Source organism: Phocoena sinus, chromosome 7, assembly GCF_008692025.1.
Source record: "Phocoena sinus isolate mPhoSin1 chromosome 7, mPhoSin1.pri, whole genome shotgun sequence".
Taxonomy (NCBI): domain Eukaryota; kingdom Metazoa; phylum Chordata; class Mammalia; order Artiodactyla; family Phocoenidae; genus Phocoena; species Phocoena sinus.
Window position 1 is genome coordinate 115201680 of NC_045769.1, and position 18007 is coordinate 115219686.

An 18007-nucleotide genomic window follows, 5' to 3' on the forward strand; every position below is an offset into this window, starting at 1 on the left:
ATGGCTCCTCTCTGAGGTGTACCCAGATAACAGTACCTGCTGCACATTCCTCAGCTGTCTTACAGATGCCGAAACCCGTCAAGCGGAAGAAGTTGACTACTTGACCATGAACACGTAGCCCCCAGACCTGAGGACTGACGATGAAACACCACCCTGTAACCTCACCACCACCCAGAGAACTGTGCGCGAGCTGATCACACACCCTGAAACGCCCCTCCCTCACCTGGCCTTTAAAAATGCTTCCCTGGAAGCCATCGGGGAGTTGGGGCTTCCTGACCTTTAACTGTCCCTGACTCTTTGCTTGGCGCCTGCAACGAATGCTGCACTTGCCTCCACCACAAGCCGGTGTCGGTAGATTGGCTTTGCTGTGCACAGGCGAGTGGACCCAAGTTTGGTTCGGTAACATGAACTCACAGAAAAGGAACTAATATTTTCGAGCCCCTACCATGGGCCAAATCTTCGTCTCATGTTAATCTCCAGGCAGAGGGCGGCAGGAAGCACTGAGGAAATAACCCGAAGGGAACAGCAGGTGGACAAGCCTAGATTCTGCTTCATTCAGGAAGAGCTTTTTGCCTGGCAGTGCAGGAAGAAGTAAAGGTAAGTGTTCCAGGGTCACAAACTGGATTGCAACAATCTCCTCAAATACCCGGGGAGGGGCACGTGACGGGTGGTACATACGGGGTAGGTGCACATCGGGGTGAGCCTTCCTACCTCTGCTACAACGAAAATGTCGAGGCTGAGCGGGGTCTTCACAGCAAGCCCGATCGGCTTGTGTTCTGCACAGGAGGGCTGGGGCCAGAGAGCTGGCCGCAGAGCGTGGCCGGGGCCACACAGCTCCGGGAGGCTGTGAGCCATTCTGGTGACGGGGAAGAGCCGGCACTCGCTGGTGGGAGTCGAGGGTGCGCGTCCCTGCCGACCCTGGTTGGTGGCGGTGCTCCGGCAGAGCTGGCCACTCCTGGGCCGTGGCAGGGCTCTGCCCCTACTTGGGCTGGGCCTCACCCTGGATCGAAGGGTTTGAGCAGAAGGTCGCTGCTGACGGTCATTGTGTTGGGACACTAGTCACATCTGCTCACCAGCGACTCATTTCACTACGTTTTATGAGGACAATGGGCCAAAGAAGCAAACTCCAGGGCTCAGGAGCAGGTCACTGACCAGGCCGTGTCTTAAAGAAAAGGCATCAGTCTACTTGTTTGAGATCCTAGGGCTCTGAAGAGGTGTTAAATGAGCAAATTAGCAAAAATGTGCTTACTCTAAATTTCCTCCTTCTTTGGCCTAACAATATTCTCATCTACCTGCTCTGTCTCTGTGTGATGACAGCTGTGGGGCCGCCCGGTAGATGGCCAGGCTGGGGCATGGAGAGAGGTGGATCGTTTGGGAGTGGATATGGAGGGTGTGGACGGCGAATCCTGGCAACTCTACAATGTTAAAAATGGACCATGGCTATTTCAGCTGAATTATATGGATTGGTGTCTGCTTTTATTGAAGCATGGCCAACTAGCCACCTGTGACATTGACTTTTTTAAAGTATATCTCAAGAGCTACCATATGATCCAGCAATCCCACTCCTGGGCATGTATCTGAATAAAACTCTTACTCGAAAAGATACATGCATCCCTATGTTCATAGCAACACTATTTACAATAGCCACGACACGGAAGCAACCTAAGTGTCCATCGACAGATGAATGGATAAAGAAGATGTGGCACATACATACAATGGCATATTACTCAGCCTTAAAAAGAAACGAAATTGAGTTATTTGTAGTGAGGTGGGTGGAGCTAGAGTCTGTCATACAGAGTGAAGTAAGTCAGCAAGAGAAAAACAAATACTGTATGCTGACACACATATATAGAATCTAAAGAAAAAAAGGTCATGAAGAACCTAGGGGCAGGACAGGAATAAAGACGCAGACGTAGAGAATGGACTTGAGGACACGGGGAGGGGGAAGGGTAAGCTGGGACGAAGTGAGAGAGTCGCACTGACATATATACACTACCAAATGCAAATGTAAAATAGCTAGCTAGTGGGAAGCAGCCGCATAGCACAGGGAGATCAGCTCGGTGCCTTGTGACCACCTGGGGGGTGGGATAGGGAGGGTGGGAGGGAGGGAGATGCAAGAGGGAAGAGATGTGGGGATATATGTATATGTATAGCTGGTTCACTTTGTTAATACAGCAGAAACTAACACACCATTGTAAAGCAATTATACTCCAATAAAGATGTTAAAAAAAAAAAGATGCGGTACATATATACAACGGCATATTACTCAACCATAAAGAAGAACAAAATAATGCCATTCGCAGCAACATGGATGGACGTAGAGAGTATCATACTAAGTGAAGCAAGTCAGAAAGAAAAAGACAAATGTCATATGATGTCACTTATATGGGGAATCTAAAACAATGACACTAATGAACTTATTTCCAAAACAGAAACAGACTCACAGACATAGAAAGCAAACCTGTGGTTGCCAGGGCGGAGAGGGGGTGGAGGAAGTGGGTGGAGATGAATCAGGAGTTTGGGATCAAGAGATACACACCACTAATTTATATAAAGTAAACAACAAGGGCCTACTGCATAGCACAGGGAACTATATTGGATATATTGTAATAACCTATTACGGAAGAGAATGTAAAAAAGAATATATGTATATACACACACACACACACACACATATAACTGAGTCACTTTGCTGTACATCTCAAACTAACATAACATTGTAAATCAACTATATTTCAATAAAAGTTAAAAAAATAAAGTATATCTCAATTAAGATAAAGTCAAGATATGACTTTATACACACCATCATATCCCTCTGGCGAGCAGACTTCCCTCACGATGCACTAAGTATGCTTTGACATACTACTGGCAGTTAACTTCTGAGGTTGCAGCCTCTGCACTCTGAAGGGCACATACACCTCCGTGAGGCGACGGGGAGCTGGGCTTACCTCTGCGTCATCTCTGTCTTCGAGGTTTCGGGCAGGGACGAGAGGACCGGGCACTGGAACCTCTTCCAGGTCATCACTCCAGGAATGACATCCTGTAATAGAGCCGGCACAGGGGGACCACATGTAAAGTTCAGGAAAGACTTCCGTTTCATTCAACTGAATATCCAAGTTGAGCTCCAAAGTGTACCATTTCATTACGTTCAGTAGAACTTTTCTGAGGCCCAAAACGACAGCTGCTCCAGCAACTGCTGCAACAAGGCAACAGGCATTAAGGCGGGGGGACGGAGAGGCTCCCCCCCCCCCCCCCCCGTCTCATGCGGCACGGGGCAACGGCCCTGGTGCTGGAGGACAGGCCTGGCCTTTCCACCTGTTTTGACTACCGTGCATGTGATGCTAATGCAACATTCAGAGGATGGGTCAGTTCATCAGAGGGCCGTCCAGGCAGGGGTAAGCGCGCGCAAAGGCGTGGAAAATGCGAGGAGGGTGCTATCAGGAGAGCACCGAGTGTAGGGCGGGTGACGGGGGTGACAGGAAATGAGGCTGGAGAGGCAGGCTGGTTGTGAAGGGCCTCGTGGGCCAAGCTAATGAGCCTGGAGCTGCTCCCAGGGGCAGCAGGGACCACAGAGGGTTTCCAAGCTGGAAAACGACCGGATCGGATTTGTGTGGAAGGAAGGCTTCTCAGGAGGGTGACGGTGCGCTGCTGGGCCCTGGGGTGCAGGACAGGGAGTCACATGGCGCGTGAGGCCAGCCGGTGGGATCCAGGGAGGGCCCAGGGGCGGCTGGCTGCGGGGCTGGGGAAGAGGGAGCAAGCAAGGAGCACGGGGATCAGGCTGGAGTCCTAGAACCAAGAGGCAGGAAGGTGATGCGGGAAGAGGCATGAGGTGGAGCTGGCGGGGGCGGGGCTGAGGCAGCCACCCACCTAAGTTAGGGTTTCATCCCGAGCGGAGGGTGCGGGCCACCCAGGAGGTGCCTGGAGGCTGAGGTCAGGTTGGTTATTTGGGGGAAGAAGATCTCGGGGGCCTCTTCCTCACTGTGCATTTGTCACATCACCACCTTGCCCATTATGATGTTTCTGTCCTTGTTGGGGACCAAACAAAGAGGGGGGTCATCCCACAGGGTTATGGCCGCCAGGTGACTGTTTTTCCCTGGTTGCAGTGGGGATAAGATGAATATTAGGCATGACCTTCAAGGAAGAAGAGACTAAGAATGTTGAAAAGGGGGCAACGTGAAGCCTGGGAGCTGGGTACGGGCTGATGGGGATGGTGCTGAGTCCCCACCTGCCCCCCTTCAGGGCTGGGGCATGACAGGGTCCACAGCGCCACGGTTACTGTCCTCGTCCTGCAGCTGTGGCAGCAAACCCTCTATTCCTCGGTTTCAGCGGTGACCCTCCCTCCTTGTCCCCTGCCCGTCCCCGCAGCCCAGAGCCAGCTCTGCCGCTGAGCCGGGATGGCTTTACCATGTGATGGAGAAACTGCTTCTGGGTTAGGGGGATGCTGGAGCTGCAGTGGGACTCCTTGGTGAACTTGTACTTGGGGTGGGTGCACAGATGGTAATCGATCGAGGTTTCCACGTAGGTCAGCGGGTGCTTCATGGCAAATAACCCTGGGCTGGGGTTCTGCGGGAGAGACGAAAAACGGGGTCTCTTTTGTTGACCGGTTTCCTCCTCTGCCACAGCACAGGCGTCAGCTAAGGCTCCCTTCGGCCCCCCCTCCCCTGGCACGCGCACTCTGACCCCACCTCTGTCAGCCCGTCTGGGAAAGAGAAGCAGGAGAGCAGAGGTGGCTTCAGATGGGCAGTGGTCCCGGTCATTCACAAATGTCACTTTTCTGGTTGAAGCGCTTCATTACATACCACGCGGATTCACTGAGCTCCCATGGAAACGAGTACAAATGAAACTGCAGCTTAAACAGCTTAAAGTATTTGTTTCTGAATTTGATCAATTAGGGGGATTTTTTAAATAAGGAAACTGGTTTTAAAAAGCAATGAGCTTCTGGTTTTGGAAACAAAAGAATAGCTTCTAAAAAGTAACTTTAAAGAGAAAACAGGGGCTTCCCTGGTGGCGCAGTGGTTGAGAGTCCGCCTGCTGATGCAGGGGACGCGGGTTCGTGCCCCGGTCCGGGAAGATCCCACATGCCGCGGAGCGGCTGGGCCCGTGAGCCATGGCGGCTGAGCCTGCGCGTCTGGAGCCTGTGATCCGCAACGGGAGAGGCCACAGCAGTGAGAGGCCCGCGTACCGCAAAAAAAAAAAAAAAAAAAAAAAAAAAAGACAAAGGAGAGGGTGGCATGTGATATATCAGGAAATATCAGCATTTAACATTGTTTTGGTGATGTTTTTAATTCAGGAAGGCTCCATTTGGATGAAGTATCTGGCTTTAAGGGAGTTCCTGTCTTTTACTAATTTGCCAGCAGAACTAATAGAGGCACAGAGCAATTATATCAAAATGTACAAAAATGTGGAGCCTTTTAATGTTCCTTCTTGGGCCTGTCCAACAAAAACCCAGCTCTTGTCCCAAAGAACATAGCTTTTAGCTCCCTTGTGGTTGTTTAATCACAGATGTTTAGGAACCACTAAGTTGAGATTCTGTTCTTTTTGTTTGTTTGAATAATTAAGAAAAATTTTTTTTAAAAACCCACAGAACTCCACACGACTGACGGGAACCCAGTCTCACCGCCAAGAAACATATGTCCCCAACAACTTGAAGATGACGTGCCAGCACCCAGAGGAGGGCCCGGCTATCTATCGTGCGTGTGATGAAGGCGTCCCGGCCACGAACGCTGGGCTGCCTGTCCTCCAGTCATGCAGGGAGGCTGACTTGCAGCCAGGGCCATGGAGAAGCTCTTGCGCCAACGCACGGATGTAAAGGCAGCAGGACAGCAGGGAGGCGATAACCCCCCGAGGGAGTCAGGAGTGGAGTATCTGTATATCCACAGCAGCTCTGCTCCCGTCCCTCACAGGGCCGCACGGAATGGGGACAGGGACAGAGGAGAAGGCAAACCTTGGGTCCCCACCCTGACCCAGGTCAGGGCTGGAGGGCTGGGAGGGAACGAGGGGAAAGGTGGCGCATGGTGAGACAAAGCAGGGGAGACTGAGGATGCAGAGGAAGGCGGCGGGTGTGGGTGGGCAAGTGGGGGACGCGTCCTGCCGCCGCGCAGGGCCCCTTAAATCCCCCAGCGTGCGAGGACGTGCCGGAAGGAGGGGCAAAGGACCGGAGGCAGGGTGAGCACCCAGCCGGAGCCGCCCAGGCGCTCTGGGCACAACTACCTCCCCAGAAATGGGGCGAGGGCCAGAATCTGGAGGCTGCTGGCCTCTGCCACCAGGAGTCACCCCTGTGGTGACAAAAGACAATCAGGACAGCCCCTGGGAAGGGATGCCTCAGGGATTCGGGGCAGGATGACAGAGACCCCAGCTGGGCCTGGTCACAGTGTGACCAAGAGGTGGAGTCACTGATGGGGGAGGGGCTGGCAGTCTCACGGGGACGGGGGCAAAGGTGCACAGCACTGGGGTGGGGGGGACACCCGCCGTGTGGCCAACTCTCTGGACCTGCCTTGGGTCAAGTGCAGCGGATGAAATCTTTCTGGAAATGGCCATGCCACCGTCTCTAACAGTTGTCACACCTCACCTCCCCCAGGGTGGCCATCGCTACCAGAGCAGGAGGTCTGAGTGGTCAGCCCGTGACTATTTTAATTTTAATTTCCCTCAGACCACTGTGTGCATATGGGAGCGGCTCACCCAGGCTGGAAGGATTCCTGGTGAAGAGCAAGGGGGCTCGTGCAGGCCCCTCCTACCCCAGGCTCGGGTCTGGGTTTGTGCCTGGGATGGTCACTAACTCTAAACAACACGCTTCTTCTTCCATCTCTTGACTGTCGACCTCACAGTATCTGCTGACTCATTACCACGTAAGGTAAGGGTCTTGCTTGTGTACACAGATGCTCCTTCCGGACTTTGAAAATCACATGGTTATTGTTTTGCTGCGACTTGAAATGATACACTGATCCACCTATTTCCTGTTTCATCATCTTTAGTTGAGTATTTCAACTCCCCCTCAGGTGAAATGAAGGCATTCCCACTCCCATGCTTTCTTGTTCCTTTCTTCCTCTCTTCCACAATTTTACTTTTGTATTATTGAGATCATCAACATCTGCATTCTGGAACCACACCAAGACCTGTATGCTTCGTTCATAAGTTGTCTCTGAAAGCTGGAAACTAGTAAACAGCATTTATTTTGTCTTAACTGTCTAAGTATGTCCCTGTGCCAGGCCAAGCCGAGGCCTGGATTATAGCTTTCTGGTGAAAGTTCACTACCACGACCTCTGGGTCAGTGACAGAGGGAAGTTCTAGTATCAAGGCCAGATGGATTCTATTTTTCAATTTCCCATCAAGTCTTAAAAATCATGCCGATTTCAGTTTGGCTTCCTACTGGGCACATACATCGATTTTTAGTTGACTCTCCCCCCTGGAGTTTATAATGGACTTGCATTTTGCTTTAGTAACGTGCCTCTATAAAACCCTCCAGTGTTTCCACGGCCTCAGCTGCACCGTCGGTGCATGGGGTCCACACTGCCCCAACGTCTCCTCCCCAGAGCCCTTTACCCCATCTCCTGCAGACAGCGCACAGATATCACCCAAAGACTCCACTGTGGGGCTTCCCTGGTGGCGCAGTTGGTTGAGAGTCCGCCTGCCGATGCAGGCGACACGGGTTCGTGCCCCGGTCCGGGAAGATCCCACATGCCGCGGAGCGGCTGGGCCCGTGAGCCGTGGCCACTGAGCCTGCGCGTCCGGAGCCTGTGCTCCGCAACGGGAGAGGCCACAACAGTGAGAGGCCCGCGTACCGAAAAAAAAAAAAAAAAAAAAAAAAAAAAAAAAAAAAAAAATATATATATATATATATATATATACTACCTTTAAAAATGGTGACTGAGTGCATTGTACACCTGTAACTTACATAATATTGCACAGCAACTATACTTAAAAGAAACACAAAAATACACACGTGCATATTACAGATAATTAGAAAAGATCATAAAGCTATTGCCATAAAGAAATAAATGCTGGAGTTGTTAAAAGACAAAAACATTGATATTCTCCAAATGATACAGGCTGGCCAGCAATTTCAAAGTTGAGATGTGGTTTAACCCTTGAAATTCCAAAGAGAGAAAAATATTCCCAATTAGTGCTTCTGTCTTCTTTTTCTCAATGTGTTTTTTTTAAAAAACTGAAGTATAGTTGACGTACAATATTGTGTCAGTTTCAGGTGTACAGCAAAGTGATTCAGTTATATATATATATATTTTTTTTTTCCAGATTCTTTTCCCCTACAGGTTATGAAAAGACCGTGAGTACATTTCCTTGTGCTACACAGTCAGTCCTTGCTGCTTATCTTTTTTACGTGCAGTAGTGTGTGTCTGCTAATCCCACACCCCTAGTTTACCCCTCCCCCCTTTCCCCTTTGGTAACCAAAAATAAGATTGTTTTCTATTTGTTTCTGCTTTCTTATGAAGTAACTGCTGGATAAAGGGACAGGGAACAATGACTTCTGCTGATGTCACTTACAAAGATATAAAGCGGGTCGTACTCTGGAGCCCGGGCCAAGGTCTCAGGGAGTCGTATGCTCAGGACGGAGGTCTCTCCGGGGAGCTGGGGCGCGGAGTCCTGCTTGGGCAGGGCCATGACAGCGGTGGCTTCGTCCTGGGCCAAGACCAAGGACAGCGCGTTAGTCCACGCGCCAGGGCGGCGGGAAGATGGGACGTTCCCGAGGGTGGGGACCTGTCACCTCAGCTCCTGGCTTCAGGGCCCGGGCAAGCTTCTGAGGCCAGTAGCTGGTTGAAGAACTCTGCACAGAGACCGGCTGGTACCTCCTGATCTGGTACAGCTGAGGAACCTGGGGGAGAGAAGGCAGGCGCTCGAAGCCCTTGGGAGGCAGTTCCCAGCCGCCTGGGGGTAAAAGGAAAACGAGCACCACGTTTAAGCAGCAGCTTTGTCAGTGCCGTCCTGGGCCCTGTTCTGGGTCCCAGCACACAGCGGTGTTCACAGTTCCTCGCCCCTGTCTTAGGGCTTAACTCTGCAATACACTGAACACTGGTTTGTCAGTTTAAAACATGCATATTTCACAAGGACCTACTGGACAGCACGGGGAATTATACTCAACATTTTGCAATAACCTAAAAGGGAAAAGGATCTGAAAAAGAATAGATGTGTGTGTGTTTAACTGAATCACTGCGCTGTATGCCTGAAACTAACAAGATATTGGGATTCAACTATACTTCAATTAAAAAAAAGAAAAGAAAAAGAAATAAAGCATGCATATTTTCAAAAACAGAAGTGGTCATACACAAAGGCTGACTCACTTTTGTTCACTTGTGTCTTTTCTTCGAGTTTCTAACATATGCAGTTCAGACAGCTTCAGATATGCATACTATATGGTATATCCACAGAATAAAGATCCTGGTTTCCATAAGCCACATTAGGAAAAGAGAATCTGCTACACTTCGCACGTCGCATAAAATAACATCAGAGAAAAACACACAGTATGCTACGTGGCATAATCCGTCATTAGAACAAAACTAATTAAAATAGCGCAGTTCAAATTCAAGACTATTCTGTTCACTTCATAAGAAACCCAATTAACAAAACCACATGACAGGTCTAACCTGCAGATTGAAGAAGTGATAGGCCTGCTTGATTTGAATTTCTGAAGGTTTAATTGGAACAGGTCCAAGGCCACCAGGAGCCTAAAATGTGAAAATTCAAAAAAGTGACACGTGATCATCACAGAGCGAGGGCAGCTATGCTTCTATTTCTCCACATTTTGCACGTTACACGAACAGCCCCTCCCTCTAAGTGACCCTTCCCGTGACCACAGCTGCTGCTTCCCGCGAGTGGCTTGGAGGCAGCACGGGCCCCCGCCCCCCTTGTCTCTTTGGGTGTGATTCTCAGGACGGCAGCTGAGGCCTCTGTCAAAGGATGCAGCCTAACTTCTCCTCTGCCCACCGCGGCTGCTTCCCTTGCACGGGTGCTAATCCCGGAGCACCACCTCACAAATGTCCTGCACGCGGGTCTGCTGCATCACCCGGAGCCTGCAACAGCGCCCCACCTGTGACAGGCACTCAGTAAGTACTACGGCTCACTGAGCTGAGACACCGTCGTCAGACTGACCCGATGCAATGCGAATGTGACACCAATTATAAGACCTTTCCCAATCTCGAAGGTGCTGTATATTTTAGAACATGATCTTAGAATAGGTGAAGTACAGTATTTACGGAATGAATTACAAATTCTTTATGGACAGGAATGCTGAGCATTCTGCTTTGCATCAACCCTGAGCAGCACAGAAGTTTCTGCAGCACTAACTCAAGTACCAAATGAAATGATAAGCTTTGAATTATTTAAAAAAAAAAATGACGGGCTCCACAGCACAGTGGTAATCTCGTTTCATCCCTAGCACTCTTTCCACCCATTAATTATTGAGTATCAGATAATTCTTAGTGCTTGAAAATCTCAGATTTATCATTTCCTAGGAACTAAATATGCTCATCTTTTAAGTCATTTGATTTTCTAATGTGGAAAACACGTGGAATTTCTAAAGTCACTCCTGTAATTCTTGAGTAGATTAACCTGCAAGGCTCAACGCATTTTACAGGATGTGAACGGCAAGTTCATTCTTTGAAACCAAAAAACTGTTTTGCTTGTGCCCTTTCACTATCGATCAAAACACACTTTTTATTGCTAACTACGTGAACTTGGGGAACTCGGGCAACATTTCATTACTGGCTCTGTGACCTTGTGTCCCAGGCTCCTTCTCAGCTGTAAGAGGATAAACCTACCATGTAGACTTGTTGAAGATTAAATGAATTGACAGAACTGAAGTGCTTAAGAAACTGCCTGACTCGTGGTCTGGCCACGATCTGAATTATGACGATGCATCGTTTGGCTAACTGTCACACTTCTTGCCACCGAGAGGGAGAGAGGGATGGACCTGTGAGTCCGAGGCTGGCCTGTTAGAGGCTGTGGCCACCCACCCCCGGCCCCCGCAGACCCCACGCACCCGAGGGCTCGGCTGGGCTGGGCCTGCCTCTTAGTCCTACATCTGCCGCGGCCCTCAGGCCCTGTTCCCTGGCAGTGTGGCAGGGCCCGGCGGCCTCCAGGCTGGGCAGGGCCTGAGCACAGGCATCCCAGGGGCCAGGCAGGGGGCAGCAGGGGCCACTCGGTTTCCCGTGCATCACAATAACTTGGACGCAGGTCTGCCTTGAGAGCCTCTCAGGAGGCAGCGGAGGGGCAGAGACAGGGCGGGGCTCTCCTTGGCACCTGCCTGCGACCCTGATGGAGCCTGGGCCACCGCAGCCCTGCACACCCACCAGCTCGTCAGAGCCCTGGGGGGCGCTGTAGGCCGGGAAGGCGAAGGGCAGCACTTGCTGGGGTGACACAGAGAAGCAGCTGCAGTAATCGTCCTGACTGACCCGCGCCGGAAGGTGTCTGGAGGAATTCTTGTCTGCGGGTGAAAAACAAAACAGCGCTTTGGGAGAGTCGCAAGCTATTTGTGCGAAACCACCGTCTCTGGTTGTGTGCGTGGTGCATTTGCCACACACCAGTTCCTGGGTCCTTGGCACACACCATTTCAGCAAGAACGTGTGTGTGTACGTATGTATGTGTGTAGTCTCGTTTTTGGTTTCTCTTTTGTTCTTTGCCTCAACCCCTTCTCCAATTTTTAAAAAATTTTATTTTTACTTCCAAAAAACTATAATTCATAGTGAAGGTCTCTCTGATGAATATTCTTTGCCCTTGTCATCAAAGAAAAAGATCAAATTAAAGAAGCAGGTAAAGACATTTTACAGGTGCCCATATGTAACTCACAGGTAAATTTTATAATTTTTTTTTTTTTCCGTACGTGGGCCTCTCACTGTTGTGGCCTCTCCCGTTGCAGAGCACAGGCTCCGGACGCGCAGGCTCAGCGGCCATGGCTCATGGGCCCAGCCGCTCTGCGGCATGTGGGATCTTCCTGGACGGGGGCACGAACCCGTGTCCCCTGCATCAGCAGGTGGACTCTTAACCACTGCGCCACCAGGGAAGCCCTACAATGTTTTTTAAAAGAGTTTCTTTATTAGAAACATCAGCATCAGAGATAAAATAATATAGGAGGAAAAAGGATAATTAAAATGTAATAAAATGTCCTATATTCACAGCAGCACTATTCACAATAGCCAAGACATGGAAGCAACCTAAATGTCCATCGACAGAGGAATGGATAAAGAAGATGTGGCACATATATACAATGCAATATTACTCGGCCATAAAAAAGAATGAAAGAATGCAATTTGTAGCAACACGGATGGACCTAGAGATTATCATACTAAGTGAAGTAAGTCAGACAAAGAAAGACAAATACCATATGGTATCACTTATATGTGGAATCTAAAATATGACACAAATGAACTTATCTACGACACAGAAAGGCTCACAGACATAGAGAACAGACTTGCGGTTGCCAAGGGGGAGGGGGCTGGGGGAGGGACGGATCAGGAGTTTAGGATCAGCAGATGCAAACTAGTACATAGAGGATGTCTAAACAACAAGGTCCTACTGTAGAGCACAGGGAACTATATTCAGTATCCTGGGATAAACCACAATGGAAAAGAATATGAATATATGTGTATAACTGACGGAATCACTGTGCTGTACAGCAGAAATCAATGCAACACTGCAAATCAACTAGACTTCAGTAAAACTTTTTAAAATCCAGTACATGTGATTGATGAAGCCGTGCATTTGTACCCAGCTGACTTCCTAACAGAGAAGCCCGCTGCTCAGGACACATGTGGATGGAAGCGCAGCTGTTCGCAGCCGGCTCTACCTTGTGCTATGGACTGTCCTCCGTGACTGAACCTTTTCTTGATGGCGTCTCTGTGCACGTTACGGATCGCAGTCAGCCTGTTCAGTAAGCGGCGCTGAATCACGACCTGGAATTAGAGAGAAGAATGATCCCACACTGTTCGTCGGGGCTCAGTTTGGCATTTAGTTTACCTTAATTTCCTCAACCACAGCCAGGGGCTGAGGCCACGGATCTACGTGGAATTCCCACGGAGGGTCACAGTGCCCTGGACGAGGCCACGGGCATCGAGGTCTGGGAAGTGCAGGCCCGCCTGAACGCAGAGACCCGGCTGTCGTCTGGCCTTGACCCTCCCAATTTATGAGCCCCAGTTTTCTCATATTTCCCGAGTGGAAAGAGTGACTAGTTCTACAGTCTTTCTTCTCGGTATATCTGAGTCATGACACTGCTGCCATGTTATTTTCAGAGCTGAAGGACAAACTAAGCGGACAATTCCATAGACATCGGGCAGTGGGTTAGGCGGCGCTGGCTGCACACCGCACGCTCTGCGTCCAGAGCAGGCGCTGCTGGGGGTGAGCGCTCCCTGCGCCCAGAGCTGGGGCCACTCCTTCCCATCCGCCCACGGCCTTGCCACTTATCCAGTGTGAAGAGGTGGCCGCTCCGTGCACAGTCCTGTTCAGGTACTGCGGACACAGTGGGGGGCAGACGAGGATCCAGCCCGCACAGAGCTGACGTCCTGTTCGTGCGTGTGTGTGGAGTGGGATGGCAGGAGACAAATGAGCACACAAGCTAAACACCATGAAGCAAATGAAGAAGACTAAACGCACGGGGGTGTGACTGAGGGGCTGGGAGGGGGTCTGGCCACTGCCGCAGGGACAACGTAAGGAAGGCCTTTCTGGGAGGTGAGGTTTGATCTGAGACTTGAACAATGAGGAGACAGTGGCCTTGGAAAGAGTTCTGAGCAGGGGAAGCAGCAGGTGCAAAGATCCTGATTCAGGAACAAAGGAGACATGCTTAAAGGACAGAGAGAAACCCAGTATGGCCTTGTCGCCTCGATAAAAATTGTGCCTTTTATTCCAATTGCAATGGGGGGGTCTTTGGAAGGTTTTCTCAGGGGCAACGTCTGATCACGTCCAAGCCCTGGGAGGCCTCTTCTGGCTGCGGTGGTCCAGGCAGAGAGGACGGGGCTGTGACTGGGCCAGGGGGATGGCAGGGGCCGTCGGGCTGGGGACGTGTTGGCACATCTAACTGGCAGCACCTGCTGGGGAGTGTGCGGGAAAGACGGAGCCTCCACTCAGAGCCAGACACACAGCTGCTGACCCAGGAGGACTGGCTCCAGAGTGGCCGGGGCTGTCCCACGAGTGTCTCACGGCCACCTCTGTCCCGCACAGGCGCAGAGCCCACCCAGACAAAGCCCCAGCAGGGACACTGGTTTACAGACATCAGCCTAGGCTGCAAGCACTGCTTGAGAGATCACCTGCAACGTAAACTCTTGGAGTCTTCTATGTGTTGACTCACCTTACTTTCATGACAGCCCTGAGAAAGGTCTTACTGGTCTCCTCAGTGACAGATGAGGAAACGAAGGCACAGAGGTCATGGAACTTGTCCAAGATTGGAAAACTCATGAGAAGTAGCATCAAGATGGGAATGTAAATTGGTGCAGCCACTATGGAGAATAGTATGGAGGTTCCTCAAAGAACTACAAATAGAGCTGTGAAATGATCCAGCATTCCCACTCCTGGGCATACATCCGGACAAAACTCTAATTTGAAAAGATACATGCACCCCAATGTTCATAGCATCACTATTCACGATAGCCAAGACATGGAAACAACTTAAATGTCCACCAACAGAGGAATGGATAAAGAGGATGTGGTCCATATATACAATGGAATACTACCCAGCCATCAAAGAGAATGAAATAACGCCATTTGCAGCAACATGGATGGACCTAGAGATTCTCATACTAAGTGAAGTAAGTCAGACAGAGAAAGACAAATACCACATGGTATCACTTATATGTGGAATCTAAAATATGACACAAAGGAACCTATCTACAAAACAGAAACAGACTCAGAGACGTAGAAAACAGACTTGTGGCTGCCAAGTGGGAGGGAGGAAGGGGGAGGGAAGAACTGGGAGTTTGGGATTAGCAGATGTGAGCTATTATCCATAGGACGGATAAACAACAAGGTCCTACTGTAGAGCACAGGGAACTATATCCAATACCCTGTGATAAACCATATGGAAAAGAATAAAAAAAAGAATATATATGTATAACGGAATCACTTTGCTGTACACCAGAAATTCACACAACATTGTAAATCAGCTATACTTGAATAAAAAACTTTTAAAAACCATAAAAAAAGAAGTAGCACCAAGAATGAAGGGCAAGAGACTTCCCTAGTGGTCCAGTGGTTAGGACTCTGTGCTTCCACTGCAGGGGGCACAGGTTTGATCCCTGGTTGGGGAACTAGATCCCACATGCTGCACGGCGTGACCAAAAATCAATCAATCAATCCATCAGTCAATCAAACACATTTACTAGTGGAAAAAAAGAGTAAAATGATTATCTAAAATAAAAATGAAATAATTTATTAAAGAAAAAGAAAAAAGAATGAAGGGCAAGCAGCCTGTCTCCAGAGTCCGTGTCTCTACCGCTGGTCTCCCTGCCGGGGTTGGGGCAGGAGGGCTTCTGCCCCCCAGGCAGCCAGGCTCCAGTGGCTGGGACGAGAGGTTGACAGGCAGCATAAGATGCAAGAGGCACCCCAAGACGGCCAAGCGCTAGTGCTTACAGGACTGTTTGCTGGAGGAGGGGTAGGCTGAGCTGGCCGAAGGACAGGTGTGGGTGGAGGGAAGGGAGATGGGATGGGGTTTCAGGTGGTGTCCTGGGAGAAGAAGAGGTCTGGGACAGCTGTGGGGGGAGCGGAGCCAGGCCAGGGGGCCACCTCACACCCTTTATGGACTGTAGAGGCCGAGGGGTACAGGAGCACCCCACTGTCCTCTCTAGAAATCACTAACCAGCATCCTTCCATACGGCCCAGCAATTCTGCTCCTAGGTGTATGCGCCCCAGAGAACTGAAAACATGTCCACAAACTTGCACATAAATGTCTGTAGCGCCGTTATTCTCACCATGACAGCCAAAAGGTGAGAACAGCCCAAATGTTTCAACCGATGACTAGATAAAGAGTGTGGTATCTCTGTTCAAGGATGAATACTATTCATCCTGAAAAAGGAATGAGGCACTGAAACATGCTACACCATGGATGAACCCTGAAAACATGTTAAGTGAGAGAAGCCAGTTACAAAAGGCCATGTATTGTAGGATTCCGTGTATACGAAACGTCCAGAATAGGCAAATTCACAGAGGCAGAAAGTGAACAGGGAAGGGGGTGGGGGGTGGAGAGCGACTGCTGCTGGCGACCAGTCTTCTTTAAGCAGTGATAAAAACGCCCTAAAATCCGATAGTGGTGATGGCCGTACTCCACTAAAAACGACTGAACTGTACACTTTACAGGAGTGAATTTTAAGGCATGTGAATTGCATCTCAATAAAGCTGCTACAAAAAAAACCTCACTGTTCAATTTCCCTGTGCTGATAACTAAAGAAATTAAATTTTCAACCTGGTGCTGAATCTTACCTTGCGTGCTGCTTGCTGAAACCGTCTCTGCGCCCAGAACCTGTTGACCCAAGTGTTATTTACGAGCGGATCAAAATTAGGATGAAATTCCCTGGTTTTCTGTGAACACAAAATATAGGTGCATGTTAGATTTAAATTTTAACTCCTGGCATAAAAGCATTTAATAAAAGTGTTTCAGAGTTGGATCCCAAACCAAGTTATTATTTGTTCTTCCATTTAATGAGCACTTATTAAGCATTTTTGGTGTACACAGCATTATAGGGAATACTTCTTGGGTTAGGGACCAAAAGTGGAAGACAAGATTTGGGTTTCAAGAAATGTACAATCTAGGGACTTCCCTGGTGGCGTACTGGATAAGAATCTACCTGCCAGTGCAGGGGACATGCGTTCGATCCCCGGTCTGGGAAGATCCCACATGCTGCGGAGCAACTAAGCCCCGTACGCCACCACTACTGAGCCTGCACTCTAGCGCTCACGAGCCACAACTACTGAAGCCCACATGCCTAGAGCCCGTGCTCCACAACAAGAGAAGCCACTACAATGAGAAGCCTGCACACTGCAACAAAGAGTAACCCCCCTCGCTGCAACTAGAGAAAGCCCGCGCACAGCAACAAAGACCCAACACAGCCAAAAATAAATAAATAAATACATTTATATTAAAAAAAAAAAGAAATGTACAATCTAATCTCATTTTTCAAGTGACTTACAATGCCACATCTATCATATATCAAGACTCGATACATATGTGGATCTGTTTCTGTCTTTCTATTTGGTTTCATTTCTCTTTTGTCTATCCGTATGCCAATAATACCACACTGCCTTAATGATCCAACTTGGTCAAAAAGCTTTGTCTCCTTCAGAGAAAGTCCTCTCCCCTGGTTTATTCATTTTAAGTTAAAAAAATTCTTGAGCCTTTGCTCTTCCATATATATACGTATATATACATAATATTCATGTTCATGTTGTGTATATATACATATATATGTACTTAGTTTTAAAATTCCATGACAAAGCCTACTGAGGTATTAATTGGGATTGCATTTAATCTGTAGATCAATTTGGAAAAAGGTAACATCTTTACAATGCTTATTTTCTTCCATAAGACATCTATAAATATCTTTCAATTTATTTAGATCTTTGTTATTGTTTTAATGTAAAGTTTTGTAATTGTTAGATTTGCTTCTAGGTACTTGCTTGCTATTATAAATTACGTGTCTATTAAAGTATATGTTAACGTTTTATTTCTTGTATCTGAAAATACAGTAGATATTCTTGTGTAATGATTTTATATGCAATTGCCAAATTCTCTTACAAATTCAGCAGGTTTAATTAATCTGGCAATAGATGCTTTTAGATTTTCTACAATCATAGTTAATTATATCATATAAAATCAATGATCTTTTTATTTCTTTCTCTCCAATACTTATAACTTTTCTTGTATCTTTCTCTTATCATACTGTACTATCCAGAACCTCTAACACAATATTGCATAAAAGAGTTTGTACTTGCTTGTATATACAGTACTTCTAAGTTTTCGCCAATTAGAATGACTTTTACTGTAATTTTTTCAAAAAATCAATTTATGAGTTTACAAAAG

General features: G+C 48.5%; 1 protein-coding gene across 1 annotated transcript in view; it reads right to left on the minus strand.

The window, feature by feature from the left end:
* Positions 1-18007, minus strand: part of CFAP221 (cilia and flagella associated protein 221) — an 83633-nt gene that overhangs the window by 12333 nt on the left and 53293 nt on the right. Inside the window, exons 14-21 of the mRNA XM_032638637.1 lie at positions 16411-16509; positions 12794-12899; positions 11301-11434; positions 9597-9677; positions 8720-8827; positions 8500-8634; positions 4405-4563; positions 2949-3040 (exon numbers count right to left, since the gene is read on the minus strand). Of these exons, the coding sequence (XP_032494528.1) occupies positions 2949-3040; positions 4405-4563; positions 8500-8634; positions 8720-8827; positions 9597-9677; positions 11301-11434; positions 12794-12899; positions 16411-16509 (914 nt within the window). The remainder of the gene's footprint in view (positions 1-2948; positions 3041-4404; positions 4564-8499; positions 8635-8719; positions 8828-9596; positions 9678-11300; positions 11435-12793; positions 12900-16410; positions 16510-18007) is intronic.